We start from the raw sequence: 15,759 nt of genomic DNA on the forward strand, positions 1-15,759 counted from the left end.
CCACCCCCCAACCCCCAAACATAAATTCCTGATTCCGTCGCTGGTTACTTTGGAAGTCTTTTTTACACTAATGAAAGTCCAGAAGTGTGGTGCATCGCAAGAGGGTATACGCTGCGAGAAGCAAGCTTGTATGGCATGGAGGGCCTGTCAAAGGATGGTGATGGTACTCATAAGCATACTCGCCAGGCATTTTTTGATGATGACAATGAGTTTGCTGATGAGATGCCTTTAAGTAAACCTAGGGATATTATTCTAACTCAGGTGCAGTTTGAACAAGCTCGCAAATGGCTTCTCTCTAAGTATGATGGATTAGATGATTGGCAAAGGTACATATTTTTAATTTTACACCTTTAAATACGATGGTTGCAAAGAGTTTTAATTTTACAACTTTGAGCTGTTATATGTCTATCGATATAATTGTTTTGAATTATCTTTTAATTGTAGGAAGTATGAATCCTATGCTAATGGTCAGAGAAACCGTCCCTCAAAGAGTTTTATTTTGTGGTTACGCGAAGAGGTAACATATTAGCCTAAATTATGTACCTTGACTCTCTTTCTCTAATCTATGTAATTACAGTTCATTTTTACTAATTAGATTGATTTCACACATGTTCTCTTGCAGTTGTTAGAAGCTAATGAAGCAAACTCAACACTTTGGCGACTAGCGCATGGACCTCTCTTCAAGGCGCAGTCGTATAAGAGATACCAAGTGAATGGATTTACTTTCTGTGATGAAGATTACGAGGGGTTGGTTGTGTCACAAAACACTAGTGTGTCGATGAAAGCTATTACAAGTTATAGAGCGAAGTCAACGGACACAAATTATAAGAAAACAGAAATGACCTATTATGGAGTCATTAGGAAGATTATCAAGCTGAATTTTATGGAATTTGAAGAAACTGTATTTTATTGTGATTGGGTGAAGGTTGAAGACAAGACTAATGGGTGCAAGGTTGATGCAATTACAAAATTGATAAAGGTTAACTTATCCAAGATGAAAAGCATTGATGGAATTATGGATGAGCCATTTATTCTTGCATCTGAAGCGACACAAGTTTTCTACTCAAAAGATCTGTCTCAAAAAGGGTGGTCTTTGGTGTTGCATTCATCGCAAGGATTGAATTCCTCTATAAATAGTATTGAAATTCCTAGTATTTATCAGTCAGCTCTTACTGATAATGAGAGTTTAGAGAAGCTTATATGTGTCGATTCTGTGGTTAAAAGTTGTGTGATTAGGGATCTTTTTCTGACATGTGACAATGATAGTTTAGACTTGCTAATTTGTGTTCTTTTTCAAATAAATTTTGTTTTACAACTTGCGGATTATCTTATATGTTCTGTTTGTTCTCTTTTCTCCTGATTTATGTGTTATCAGTACTTGCGCATTCTTTATAGCTTCTGCTTGATATGTTTAACTTCTTTCTCACATAGAACTTGGTTGTTATTTTGGGTTTATGATTCTGTAGCCGAAACTTTGAGTATTGTTATTTTTTGTACATCCCCAAAATTAAAAGATGTTTGTGTTATTTTTTTTTGATCGAAAAGATGAGTTGTAATTTGAAATTCTATGCAAGTTGTTTGTTCTTCTCTGAAATGCTGAAAAGAAGAAGTTGTTCTTCTGCGGAAGACTTAACCAAGTCAACTAACAACCATTTTAGCGGTGTTGGTTAATTAGATTTTATTTATATTTTGAACTATCATTAAACATAATTCAAAACTTAACTAAGTCAACAATAGACAATGTTATTTCCAAGTACCAAACACCAAACTGGATAAATGTTAAATTCTAAAATTGGACAAAACCTAAGTACCAAAAACAAAATAACCCAAATATTTAATATAACAAGGTTTATATATATATAACACCTTTAAATCCAGTTATATATGTCCCAAAACGAATGATATAGCATCTGACACAGACCTAGTCAGACTACGAGTCAAATTCATATCATTAATCAGATCCAAACATGATAAGGTGTAAGCGGATAAAATCAACATCTTTATAGAAACTCTCTTTTTGGGATATGGACCGGCACACATCTACGGATATGTTTTTAGGCACATTCTCGGATATATCCTTTTAATCTTGCCATTTGCCAACGCTCATGGCTTATAGGATATTGCGATTTTTTTTAGATAATAATTCGACATTTCCTATATGATAGACGAGTAATACAGGTCGATAAATTATGCCTCCAAGATTTAATGAAGGTCTAACACAATAGTTGAATTCTGGGAATGTACTTCCTTAACCAGGCATATTTTTTTGAGGTTTTTCATGGTGTTATTTGAAACGAAGAAAACTAAATTTTGATGTGTTTTTAAGAGAAACAATCACCACACAATTTATAAGGGGTTTCATATCCATCAAAGGTGCCTCTTCGTCTCCAACATTCATCTTCAAAAGGCATCAATGATGACTATTAGCAAAAGACGCGTCCTTTCTGCTGTTACAAGTCCCCCTGACTCCCACGGGTTGATTTTGACATTAAGTAGTTTGTACATTTTTTTAAAAGCATAGTTTATACATAATTTATACTTTTGTGTACAATGTAATTGTCGGTTTTTATAGTAAGATGTTTTGGCTTATGCGAATAAGTTTCCACTGTGCATGCTGCCAGAGTACTCCCCATTGTCTTTTCTAAAGAATGCAAAGTGGTAATTTTAAACGTTGGGGTTATCTTTGGAATGCTGATAGCTCTTCACTCACACCACACGAAGTCACTAGATAGGAGAGCTCCCTCCACCAGAGGCGGAGGCAGTGTGAAGTAAGGGTGTGCAACATCTCTGCAAGGGTGTGCAACATCTCTATTGAACCCTGATTTTGGGCATACCAAAATCTTTCTAGGTATATTGAATAAAGACAAAAAAGATTGTGAAATAGCAAAATCAAATAACCTTTTAACCCAAATTTTTTTTAATGGCAAATCTGCCCTTTACGTATTAGTGTTAGTAATATTGATTAGTGATTAAATGTTTTCTTTAGTGATTAAGATAATTTTCAGAATTATAAAGGTTGTTTAGATGATTTTTTGGATCATGGTTCGGCGAAACAGGTTGAGGTTCGGCTCACATCTATGAGCCGAATCTACCAATTGATGAACGGTTCGGCACACTGAATCTGTTTACTGCATGCGCCGAACCTATAATTTTCAATTCCAACCCTTTTGCTAGACACTAGTTCGGCTTATATGAAAGTTTCATAGTAAGCCGAACAACATCCTGAATAGTCCGGAAAAAAAATAATTACTGGTTCGGCTTATATTTCTAAAATCGTATGAGCCGAACATCAATTTTTTATTTTTTGGGTTAAAATATTGTTATTGGTTCGGCACATATTGAGAATATCGTAATAGCCGAACCTCGTAAATGTGCTAGGTTCCGCACATATTATGATTATCGAATACGCCAAACCTCTATGCATCTCTATCTGTGACTAGGTTCGGCTTGAAATTTCATGCCGAACTGTTCATATACACTTACAGGAAGCTTTTGTGAAGAACAGTTCGGCTAAAAACGCAACTCAATTTTGAGCCGAACCCAACACTGTAACCGTCATTTAATCGATGAAAAATAGCAAATAGGAGATTGGGTTTGTAAAGCTTACTTTTTTATCCTCATTTCCGGAGTTGGAGATGCAGTTGGTTTAATTTCTGGTTCAATTGTTGGTTGATTTTCAGTTTCTACACCTTCATCTTCAATTGGTTCTTCTTCTTCAATTGATGGATTAGAAGACGATTTGGTTTGCCTAGTCCCTACTTTCTTTGTACGAGTCATTATGTGGTTGAGTTTAACCTACGATCAAATTTTTACGAATCGACAATTAATCACGATGATGAATTTTTTTTTCGCAGGAGGGGGAAGAGTTCGGCTAGAGGAGGAGGAAAGATGTTAAGGGAAACTGATTTTGATTTTTTAGAAAACTGATTTTAGATTTTTGTATTAAGGGTATATAGGTAATTGAACTACCCATAGGATACTCCTTATAAGGTCACCCAAGATGGGACCATTGTTTTGTATGCCTAAAAAAATTTAGGTATGCCCAAAATCAGAGTTCTTCCTGTTGGGTGTCGGTTATCAAATCTATTATCACTTGAACTTTGTAACCCTAAAAGTTTAGAACTGAAAGCCCAAGATGCCAAACCCAATTCTTAGTCTCAACTTTCATTTCTCACTCGCGTACAGGTCAGCAATTGACACGATAGTTGCAACCATTATCAACAATAACAAAGTGATTCATCACACTTCGATTCTTCGAGGAAAGTAAAGAGAATTAGACTACATATTGCATCTATTTGTAGTGATGCTGCCTGTTGCAACCATTATTTCTACTCTTATCATTTTTGGAAATTGGGTTGATTGTCCAAATATATTCTTAAAACATGGTTCAAATGGACGAGTAAATATTAGTATGGGTGAAATGGACACCAAAAAGATGGCAAAAATGAAACTGAATTCATCCTGGTCTAAACTTAAAAAATAGTAAGGATGAAACTGGATACATCCTGATGTAAATTAAAAATAAGAAAAATTATTTGAAAATGGGCAGGATGAAACTGTTTACATCCTGGCTATTTTTACAAATTCGTCCATTTAAACAGTGTCAGATTTTATATGTCTTTTTCATCCAGGAATGGTTGATTTTGGTCTTTTTAACCAACTTTGTGTATAATTTTGTTGTGTATTCTTTTTCCTCACCCCTCTCAAAATCCTAGCTCCGCCTCCGCCTTCTACACCATGGTTGACCTTTGTTGCTCATCTTTTTTCCTGTAATTCACCTTTTACTTGCAGTTAGTTTGTACTTTGGACTACTTGGTGCGGCAAGTGCCCGAAACTCAGGTATGCAAAGTTAATAGCCTCCAGCGTAACATGAAAAAGGTTTGAATGACGAAGACGAGGATGAGCATCGTGATATTTCGGGGAATCGTGCATTGAATGAGTTTTGGCTTTGCTATAACTTCTAGGCGAAACGGTTCCTCGGGAAATGTGTGAAGAAAAATTAACCCAGCCAAGGCTGGATCCAGCGATACATATGTCCAGCTTGCAACCATGGCTTCTTTTTATTTCCACAGTTTTTTTTGTACTTCTTCTTTGACGGTGAAATCTGCATGTTTAGACATTTTAATTGATTGATGAGGTAGTTATGGTGTTCACATACTTGCTAAATGAATGTGAGCACATCACCAATTCAGTAAAGCAAATCATATAAACAATGGCAAGTAAACCAAATAAGGCCATCCCACAGGACGTGATCTCATCAAGCTCGAAGTTTAGTGAGCTGCATCATTTCTGAACCAGACATTCGCTAAAGCAAATCATATAAACTCAAACAGATTCATTAGAATTACATTTAACCAAACAATTTATAAAATTACAGTCTACAAATCTAACGGCAACAGAATCAATAATTCTCCAATACCCAAACCACCATTTTTTCTTTTTTTATCAGCAAAACAAAGAATAACCCCCAGAACCCAACTCCAAATCCCGCAAGAATGACACTGTAAAATATGATTCTTTCATTTGCATCCTCTTGATCATCTTCTCCAACTTCATTTGTGGGGATATCATTCTGTTCACCATCGCAAACTATCTTCGTGGGTAGTCCACACAATAAATCGTTCTCCATCCCAACTCAAAGTCTCAAAGTGAGTTCCTTGTGGAATCTTGCCACTCAGTTTATTGTAAGATAAGTTCAGAAATCCAAGAGAATCCATTGATGTCAAGGATTGTGGGATGTTTCCGGACAATTCATTGAAACTTAAATCCAATGACTCTAAACCAGACATGTCTCCAACAGACCAAGGGATATGACCTGAAAAATGAAATTAAGCATATAGAGTCCCTTTAACAAACCCATATCTTTTGGTATATTTCCATTGAGATTGTTGCACGATAGGTCGATGGCGGAGGTATAACTTAATAGTATCTGAACCGGGACGTTAATCCCTTTCACCACCATATTAAACTGCACATCCCCGTCGCTAACATTGCTAATCATGGATGTGCCATTAGGCCTACTTATTAAGTTTTTCAGGTTCCCTATTTTTCTAGAAATTTGACCAGTGAGATAGTTTTGTGATAAATCCAGAATGCGGAGTTGATGCATACACAATATCTCTTCAGGGATAGACCCAATGAACTTGTTCGACCTTAATGAAAGAACTTGTAGATCGCGGAGTAAACCAAGCTCAGTGGGTATACTGCCTCCAAACTTGTTATTCGCTAAGTTTAGAACTTTCAAGTGTTGAAGCTTAGCGATTGAATTGGAAAGAGTACCATTGAGACTGTTGTCATTTAATTGTAGACATTCCAGTGATCCAGCTCTTTCGAGCTCATTTGGAATATTTCCAGAGAAATTGTTGTTGCCAAAGTTCAGATATGTAAGCTTGCTGCAAGACCCTATACTAGTTGGTATACTCCCAGAGAGAGAGTTGTGATCAACAGACAATAGTGTCAACTGGTTTAGTTTGCTGAATTCTGTTGGTAATGACCCATATAACTGATTGTCATAGAGAACTAAATCAGTTAAATTTGTCAAATTACCAACAGAGGTGGGGATTAAACCAGTCATTTTGTTCTTAGACAAAGAGAGCATTGTAAGAGATCTTAATTTTCCTATATCAGCAGGAATTGAATCACTAATTTTGTTCTCTGTCAAAGATAAGAATGCAAGAGATCTTAGATTTGTTATATCTCCGGGGAATGGACCATAAAGTTGATTTTGATACACGTACAGAGTATGTAAGTTGCTGAGATTACATAAAGAAGAAGGAATTCGACCGGAGAATTGATTTTGATGAAGGTGTAGAGCTTTAAGAGATCTTAGATTCCCGATTTCTCGAGGAATGATGCCGGAAAGAAAATCTGTACCAATTGACAAGGTAATCAAGCTGGTAAGATTGCATGTAGAAGTAGGGATCGAACCACTAAGTTTGTTTCTGTACAATCTTAGTGCAGTGAGGAAATGTAAATTGCCAATCTGTTGAGGAATTGATCCAGTAAATTGATTTTCAGAAAGGTCAAGGTGGACGAGTTTTGAAAGATTACCAATCCCGGAGGGAACGAATCCGAAGAGTCTGTTCTGACTCAAGTCAAGACTAACTAAATTAGAGACAGTTGAGAAGTTGAGATTATGGAGCGTACCTTGTAAACCTAAGCCTGTTATCTTCAATTATGGGCAAAGAAGTTTGCATTTATTGTACCATTAGTCGTCAGTCTGTATCCTCATGCCTATACATTGATGGAGATTCAGATTTATCAGATGATACAAAAGAGGGAGAGGGAGAGGGAGGTGATCACTGCTATGTTCACTGGGCAGCAAAAAGAATGGACTTATCCTTCCACTGCCAGGAGAGGGAGGTGATCGCTGCTCTGTGAAGCCAGCCTAACGCTGGTACCCTATATATTCAGCTACGATTAAATGGTTTTGATCGATGTGGTCCTAAAACTGCTTCATTTGCTTACGAAAATCGTCAAAACAGAATAAAAAAAACGCCGTTGCCGGGGATCGAACCCGGGTCACCCGCGTGACAGGCGGGAATTAAGAAATCCCGAGTCAGTAATAATAATAACTCCTCCAGGTGAAGTCCATACTATTTGTCTCCAAAAATTGCAAACACTAAATCTTACCAAGCAGCAATTCGAAGAAGACATTTAGTATTTCTGTTGACATTGCATCTCTGAAGGAAACAATCATTATGATTTTGTATCATTTGTGATGTACATGACACTCTAGTTCCATGTGTTGAACGCTCCGTCCTCATTCATGTTATCTTAGCAATGCACCAGAAAGTAATTCCCAAAGAAATAAAAACTACACTTGAAAGAATCCACTGACGCAGCAGGCATGCTATCAAATCAATACCACAACTACACGAAAAATATAAAATCATCTGAACTAAACAAAAGGAAAAATAGTAATTATAAGTAGAGGTCTATTGACTAGTAGTATCAGTCAAGGTTTCGTTGGATACAGAGAATTTCAGTGTTCAATCGGGGGTACTGAAACATGATGTAGTTGAATTTGAGCTATGAGTAACTTGACTAATAAAGTTTTAAGAAAAAAGCTGCACTCATAAGTTTTTCGAATTTAAATGCTGACACCATTAAGCTGTAAACGTCTATCGAATTCTCAACAGAGTCAACAATGTTATCTGATCTCAAGAGGATAATTCCATACATAAAGGACGTCCTCAAATCTTTTTGTAGTAGATGCAACACGGTTACCTTCTTCATAACAAATTGTGCCAGCATAATAACTTCAAGGATCTTTCTCCAATCCCAACACGTCAGCAAGAAAACATTAGCGGTAATCAACATAAAATCAAGTAGCTCCATTCTCATTCCTAAAATCATTTTAATAGGTGGCAGAAGAACTGAATAGCCTTAACTTGAATACTAGTAGAAAATACACCGAATATGGCACCAGACGCTTCAAGAGAAACTGCATTTCTGAGGAGAACCAAACATGACACAAGTAATTAACATCCATAATATTCCATTCACAAGATTATCTGATTAAGGTTATCCTAAAAATTGATTAATTCAAGGTCAACTGAGAAAGAATGCCTTAGTCCTAGAAAAATGGATACCTATTACAGCTCAGAAAAAACTATTTACAGGACATGAAGAAAGAAACCCTGGCATTGACATCATCTGGGAAAAATCAAATCTGTTCTGTCTTCCATCTCACATAGTCGGTACAGCTGAATTTTGTGAATACCCTAGGGAATACATAAAAAGGGCCAGTGAATGAGATCTTAACTTCAGAAACAAACAAGCCCTCTGACATTAGAGCCATGTAATCTAAGAATATACAAACTAATCTAAGAATAAAGATGTATGAATGGTCGAACAGGTACAAATTACAAATCTACTGAAGACTGAAAGGAGTTTGTTTTTTCCCTTTATTTACATTTTTTCTAATAAACTAGATGTCTTATTAGTAGAAATCACACCACTTCCTGCTCACGACGATCCTTTAGCGTCCAGAGAACTTGAACTTGGCACGATGAAGGGCCTCCTGAGCATGGTTGCCATTTGTACCCTTACCACGGACAGATAATAAGACCTGACCGATGCTAACTCTGGCACAGGTGCCCAAGGGTTTACCGGATGCTCCTCTCTTACCAGTCTAGAGTTATCAGCTCCAGCACATGAAAGTATATTGTTGATACGCAAGACATGGATAGGATGCACCCTGACTCTCAAAAGGAAAGCATCCTTCCCAGCAAACTTGGCCATGTACTCGTTGCAGGCAATACGGGCAGCCTTCAAACCCTCACCGCAAAAAATTTCCTTCTCCCAATTCACCAAGTGGACACAGAAGGAGAACTCATCAACTCCTTTCCTTTTCATCCCAACATCATAAATTTAAGTCATTGGGGTCAGGTACACCGCAACAGCACCTAGACTTTAGGCATGGTTTGTTCCTAATCATCCTGTAACATCCAGCAGGTTCTGCAATATTAACCAATATGCCAAGTATAAGATAATGACTTGTGCCATGTGCAGTGCAGATAGAACTGAAAACAAATCTAGGAGCCACAAATGATCCCGACAAAGGTCATCAGCTGAGGGTCATGAAAAATGACATCTCGCAGTGTGAGCAGACAAGGGACAAGCAATGGGAATAAAAGCATTCATGTGAAAACAAAGATGCAGGTCTTAAAACTGTGCAACCTAGAAACCAGAAAGCAGGTGCAAATTGAACCTGGCCAACTTTTGAGCACAGTAGTTTTGAGCCTAACAAAAGAAGATCACGGAATGATCACACGAGATAATACTTTCTTAATAGAATAAGTAGTACTGAATGCTGACAGCTACTCAACTTCTAACAAATATGCAACCCACTAACTGCTCCATAAGCAGTGAGTAAAACAATATACCATACTTCAGAAATACAACCATGAACCCGATAGCTATTTTTCATAACAAAGGAACAATACTGGACAAACAACAACTTCAAGAAAGACCGAAACTCGGATACTATAGATGAAGAGATAAGTTTGGCATGAAGCATATTTGTCGATACCTTTAATTACGACTGTAGGCGCTAAAATCTCTTCCTTTCTTTTACTAACAAAATGCTATTACATGAAATAAGGACAGGGAGGCTGAGTAGGATCAAATACGAAGTGGGAAGACTTGTGAGTTGTGACCCTAGTAGGAGTAGGGAGTAGCTATAACACCACCTACTCACTAACAGTACCTCGCCGTACCACTCACTGACACGAAACAGTAGCTCGTGATGTGAGTCGACAAAAAGGCAATACCAGAAAAGAACAGTACTCGCCACAGAACCTTATCCTTTCACAGCTTCAATTTTCCAGCTCTAACACAGGCATGAAAGAGAACTCTTAGCTGTCGATAATGAATTCATTTCAATGTGGTTCGTGAAGACTAACACACTTCAGTTGTTTTGTATGATTCAAGAGCTTAAGAAAAGAAAAGAGCTTCATCATAAGCAATAAGCTCCTCATAGAATGACCGACCAAGCAAGCCAAACCAATTGAACCATTTTATGTGTACACCAAGCGCCATCTGTTTAAGATTTTCTTAGGGTCAATTTAGTGTCAGCAATATTTACTGGATGGTGTAATATATACTGCAGAATGCTCGAGATTCAGAAACTCGTTTCAATGAGAAACAAATTCATTCAACAAGTAAGTTGAAAATAAGCTCATCTTCGGCCTTGTTGAAGACTTGGGACTGTGGTTTTGCAATCAGGAAGGATGCCGATAAGACCATGGGGGAGATGGTACTGCATATCCTCAAAGGCCAAACTCGCAAAAGTGTTCGTACTATAGGGGTTTGAAACCCACAAAACTACAACCACCTATATTCCCACGGCGATACATCCAACGCAGGTTTTAAAAGTCAAATTGCTATATGGCAATTGGTACCCGCATCTGCCACATAAACCATTTTCATTAGTAATATATGCTAAATTGCTAGATATAGCAATTCCGCTGCCACGCATAAAGTGCTTTAACAAGCAGTGCAGCATATTCCTGTTGTTGATCCTCTTGTAGGTGTTTGACAATGAAAATGTGATGGGAAAAAAGAAAAGAATATAAGAGCTTCTCCACCAGAGTATTCTTTTACCATCTACGCTTCAACCGAAACATTATTCTAGACAAATAGAGGAGAGAAAGAAATATGTCTCTAATCTAGTTGCAGCAACAAGGCTATCTGATCATTTAGGCATCGGCCTTGGCATCTTAACTATCATCCGGATATCAGTCATGAAGAGTTAAGAAAATGGTCGAGACCTCATTGGAAGTGATTATGTGAAGGACCCAAAAAGACTTGTGTTTAATAGAAGCAGGGAGTAAATAGTACCTCTTGTTCATGAATATTTCTCAAAGTGGAACTACAAGAGCAAGGTATGTAATCCATCAATTCAGTAGATACTCCTACAGCTAGGCCAGTTAATGACTACATTTATCAATCAACAATACATTAGCTGCTACATCTGGTCACGTGTTTCATTAAATGACTTCAAATCTTGGTAAACCATTCAAGATGAATTTACAAGAGGCAGATGCTAGGAAAAAATCTCAATTCTCACCATATATAATCTTTTCATAACTGCTAGGGATTTCTTGGGTGAATACTACCTCCAAAATTCCCACCCAATTATCAGCCTAATAGCTTAGGAAGATAGACACAAGGATGTGAAGTGGAAATGGGATCCAAGTGAGTATTGTTTAACAACACATCATTCGATGAAGTTACAGAGGAACTAGTAAGATCAACTAAGCAGCTAGTCTTTTTGGAAGAAATAGAAATGCAGGTGAACTAGTTGTGGCTAAAGATGCAAATTGGGACCTAATGAATCAGCATGGTACGTTTTCTACCTAATAGTCCGCAAACAAAATTATTGTTCTCTATCACCGTAGTACTCTGCAAGATACCTACTGTTCTTGTAAAATTTAGAGATGAATGATGACAAACTTTAGTGCAGTCTACTACTCTAACAAACATTTTCTGTAAAAGTACAAGTAGCACAACATGCGTTAGTGCAATATCAAAACACTAGATAAAATGCAGATTTAATAAAGCAATGTAGCTTAACCTTTAATAACACACTACCATAAAGTTGAAAATATGATATAAAGACAGAACGACGGTAGTCTCGAAATATTACTCACTGCAATATTGTCAAAAGCATTCAGGTTCACACAAAGGTTACTTGTTTTCCAATTTCAAAATGAAACTCAACTAACCTGATCAGTTCATAAGTATCCAGAATCTCATCCTCCAACATTTGGTTGATGGAAGGCTAATCATGAATCTCTGTCTACTCAATTTCAACTGCCTCCATTATCTTTGTATCTTGTTCCTTAAAATCCACAAACCATTCCGAGGTTGAAGCTTTTGTGTCTCAGATGTAGAGATAGTTAGCAATGTAACTTAAAACGCTGCCACCCTTGCAACTAGTAATCTGCTTTTTCAACTCTAAACTCCTTAGTCCAACCCAATGACTGATTATCTTCTCACTCTTTCATGTCATGATCATCATTCTTCTTTTTTAATAGACATGTAAGCCTCCTTCTACAACAAGTTCAATAGGTCATGATAAAATCAAAGGTGTTCGCTAAACTTTTCCTCGGCAAAATCAAAGGTGAAGATCAGTTCTTACTCAACGCCCATCCAATAAAGAGCTCCATTGGCAAAGATACCTTGTCCCCAAAGTTTGTTGGGTCCAAAATTGAAGGTTTCTCCTTCCATTGCCGCTGCCGAGAGTGCATATATAGACTTCCTTAAAGTGGAGCTTCATCCACATAATAAAATGTATTGATTCGTCGAAGCAGAAGGTGAGCAAAACATCCATTACACGACCCAACAAATACAGATACGGAGATACCTTAAAATTAACCTTTCTAATTCAAAATAGTGGAATCTTTCATCTTTATAATTCCAAATTTTAGCAACAAAACTCGACTTACCAGAATCCTCAGCACGATTAAGATGATGATGTGAATGATGAGAAACAAGATGATTCCAAATTGTGCATACCATTACATTCAAGAACTAATTCAAATGTGATCTCGTCAGGTAGAAAACTGAAATACTCCATGAATGAATGATGAAACTTCTTTTAGTTGAAGAAATTAGAAAAGGATGATTAAAGAGATGTTAGGAAATCTAGGGTTTATGAGATGATATTGGGGTTTTCGGCTGTGGAGTGTGGATACTGGATAGAGATGAAAGGAAAAAAGGTGAATGAAATAATCCATCTAGGGGTGGGAATCGTGGGATTGCAGTTCGGATCCATCCAACACTTTTCGGGTTGTTTTGAGTCTTTTGACTAGGCTGTGACTATGTTATAAATTTTGGAACTGCGGATAGATTACCGTAACTTTGGCAGCATTTCGATAGATTTTGTGATTTTTGGGTCAATCCTTCTCAAAACCAGGTAAAAACTGCCTTTCAGATTTTTTTTTCGTTGTGGGTCTCAGTCGCTCCAGCCTCTCGGACGATGCGTAAGTGGTGGTTTGTGTGTGGCGGTTTCTATCTGGTTTTTTCAGCTTCGGTCTGTAAAGATTTTTTGTTTTTGGGTTAAAGAAATAGAGTAATTCTGCACACAACTAAAAAAACAACTCGTAAATTATATATACATATATTGATGGAGGTTGATGATGAACCCCTTCGAAGCAGTGTGTACTTTACTAAATGTCATAAGACTTGTAGAGAAAAACGAAAATGATTTACTCACAGAAGAATTTGCACCGCATTCTCACCGTGTGAGATGATGTCAGAGGACGGGTGGGGTCCACTTCTACCCCACCATTATCCTAATGCATCGAGTGCGGTCATAGGTCCGTGCGATCTCCTTCGATGCATTTATGGTGCAAATTTTTCGGTGGGTCTAGCTAGATTGAAGAAAAAAACGCTTGAGTGATTGTTTTAAGTTTGTTTATTTGCTCGGTATACAAAGAATTTATGAGAAAAATAAATAAATTGATAAATTAGTTATTGTATAAAGTCAGCTTATAAGAATATCTAATGAACGCACGATTGGGGGATACTTGAACTAATTGGGGGATATAAATTACTTCCCCCAACCAATATTGTCTGTTAAGGGGTGTTTTTGAGGGGTAAAAATACTAAAATACCCTTCCCTCAAAATAAATATTTAAAACTTAAAATCAAAAAACAAAATCATATCCCCCAATTCCATCTTCACCTCTTATTAATCTCTTTTAGGGTTAAGGCTTTGAAAACAAAATATTCCCCACTCCCTTTCAAATTCTAAATTTTCCCCACTTCCTTTCAAATTCTCTTCTCCTTCTCTGCCGACTTCTCACTTTGAAAACAATTTTTTTTTTACATTCGGAATTGATGAAGACCATGTCGGCTGTGATGACGACCATACCATAAATGATATAGACCATGCCGGAATTGATTAAGACCATGCCGGAATTGATTAAGACCATGCCGGAAAATGGTGTCGGCATGCTTGGTAACTAACATTTTATGCCGTAACTAAGTGCCGGCATGCTCGATAGTTATCTATGCTGGTAGTCAAGTGGAAAAAAAATCAATTTTCTAGATACTTTACAGCAAAGAAATTTAAGCAACATACCATGCCGGTAGCAGTAATGGCATGCTCAAGAATTAACTGACTGTGCCGGCAGTGGACTGAAAACTAGAAAAAAAATTCAGAACGGAATTGGCAGAAAAAATTTCTACGAGACGCTGTCTCGTACTCTGCTGGGGGATGCCCCTAGACAGCCGGGAGGGGCTACCCCCATCCCCGGACCCCTGGATAGTGGCAAACATTTATGAAAAAGTCTAACAAATGCCGGCATGGTATTTTCGGTTGAATACGATTCCGACTTGCCTTTCAAAATGGAATTGTTGGCCGACATGGACGTAGTATGAATACAATTAATGCCGGAAATGTTGCTGCGGGCATTGTATTCATACCACGTTCATGCAGGCACCGAGCTATTTCAGCTGCAACAATGGTGGATTCAAAGAAAAAAAACAAATTTTCAACACATTGGCACCTTTACCTGAGTATTGGGAGTGCTTGTACAATCATCCTCCATTTTCACCAAAAAGAGTTCCCTCTCAATTTTTTTTCCTTCTTCTACTCTTACCTCACTCACCCAAATATAAATAAAAACACACTAATCATTTATCAAATAATCTTAAGAATTTACTAATTATAATTAAGCACTAATCCTGATTAGTAAGGGGCAAATTATGTGTTAGGTAAAATACTTATATAAGGGATGACCCTGATTTGATATTTGGATCCAGGTTTTGTCAATTTCTCTATCCCCCAATTAGTTTGAGTATCCCCGATCGCGCGTTCTATCTAATCCACAACATTGGTGGCGTTGGTGTTCGGATCTCTCTCATTCTCAGATTATTCTTCCATCTTACTTGAAACTTGAAAGGATACCTAGTTAACCTTTTTTTTTATAACGAAAAGATTTATTGCCTTTGAATAAGAATGCTATCTTGATCTTTTGCCATAAGATCACAAACGGCTGCAGAAAACTTAGCATCTACTTTTATTCCTTTAACAGTTTCTCTGACTGTTTTAGAGATGTAATTAGCTATTTGGTTATTAACACGTTTAGTAAAAGAAAAAATACAATGAGTAAAACTCAAAGATAATTGCTTAATCTCTTTAATTAAGTTTATGTTCTCCCAATGAATGAGTAATGAGATTCCATTTATTGATTGAATAACAAGCTCTGCATCAGCCTCCACATGAATGCTTGAGCAGTGCAT

At 37.2% G+C, this 15,759-nt stretch overlaps 1 protein-coding gene and 1 pseudogene across 1 annotated transcript; both read right to left on the reverse strand.

Moving 5' to 3' along the window:
* Positions 1 to 5,576: 5,576 nt before the first annotated feature.
* On the reverse strand, positions 5,577 to 8,358 carry LOC113343339 (probable leucine-rich repeat receptor-like protein kinase At1g35710). The gene is made up of 3 exons (XM_026587564.1): positions 8,230 to 8,358; positions 5,920 to 6,982; positions 5,577 to 5,815 (listed from the first exon to the last, which is right to left on the reverse strand). The coding sequence occupies exons 1-3, from the start codon at positions 8,356 to 8,358 to the stop codon at positions 5,577 to 5,579; spliced, it is 1,431 nt and encodes a 476-aa protein (XP_026443349.1).
* A 218-nt stretch (positions 8,359 to 8,576) lies between these two features.
* On the reverse strand, positions 8,577 to 13,029 carry LOC113343340 (annotated as a pseudogene).
* Between the last annotated feature and the right edge of the window lie 2,730 nt (positions 13,030 to 15,759).

This window comes from Papaver somniferum, unplaced genomic scaffold (assembly GCF_003573695.1).
Source record: "Papaver somniferum cultivar HN1 unplaced genomic scaffold, ASM357369v1 unplaced-scaffold_57, whole genome shotgun sequence".
In the NCBI taxonomy this organism is placed as follows: Eukaryota; Viridiplantae; Streptophyta; class Magnoliopsida; order Ranunculales; family Papaveraceae; genus Papaver; species Papaver somniferum.

Coding starts and splice junctions, on each gene's coding strand:
- LOC113343339 (XM_026587564.1), bottom strand. CDS start 8,358: ATGATTTTAGGAATGAGAATGGAGCTACTTGATTTTATGTTGATTACC. Junction 6,983..8,229: donor CACAATTTGTTATGAAGAAG/GTAACCGTGTTG, acceptor ATTCCTCAACAG/ATTGGCAATTTACATTTCCT. Junction 5,816..5,919: donor CCCGGTTCAGATACTATTAA/GTTATACCTCCG, acceptor TTCATTTTTCAG/GTCATATCCCTTGGTCTGTT.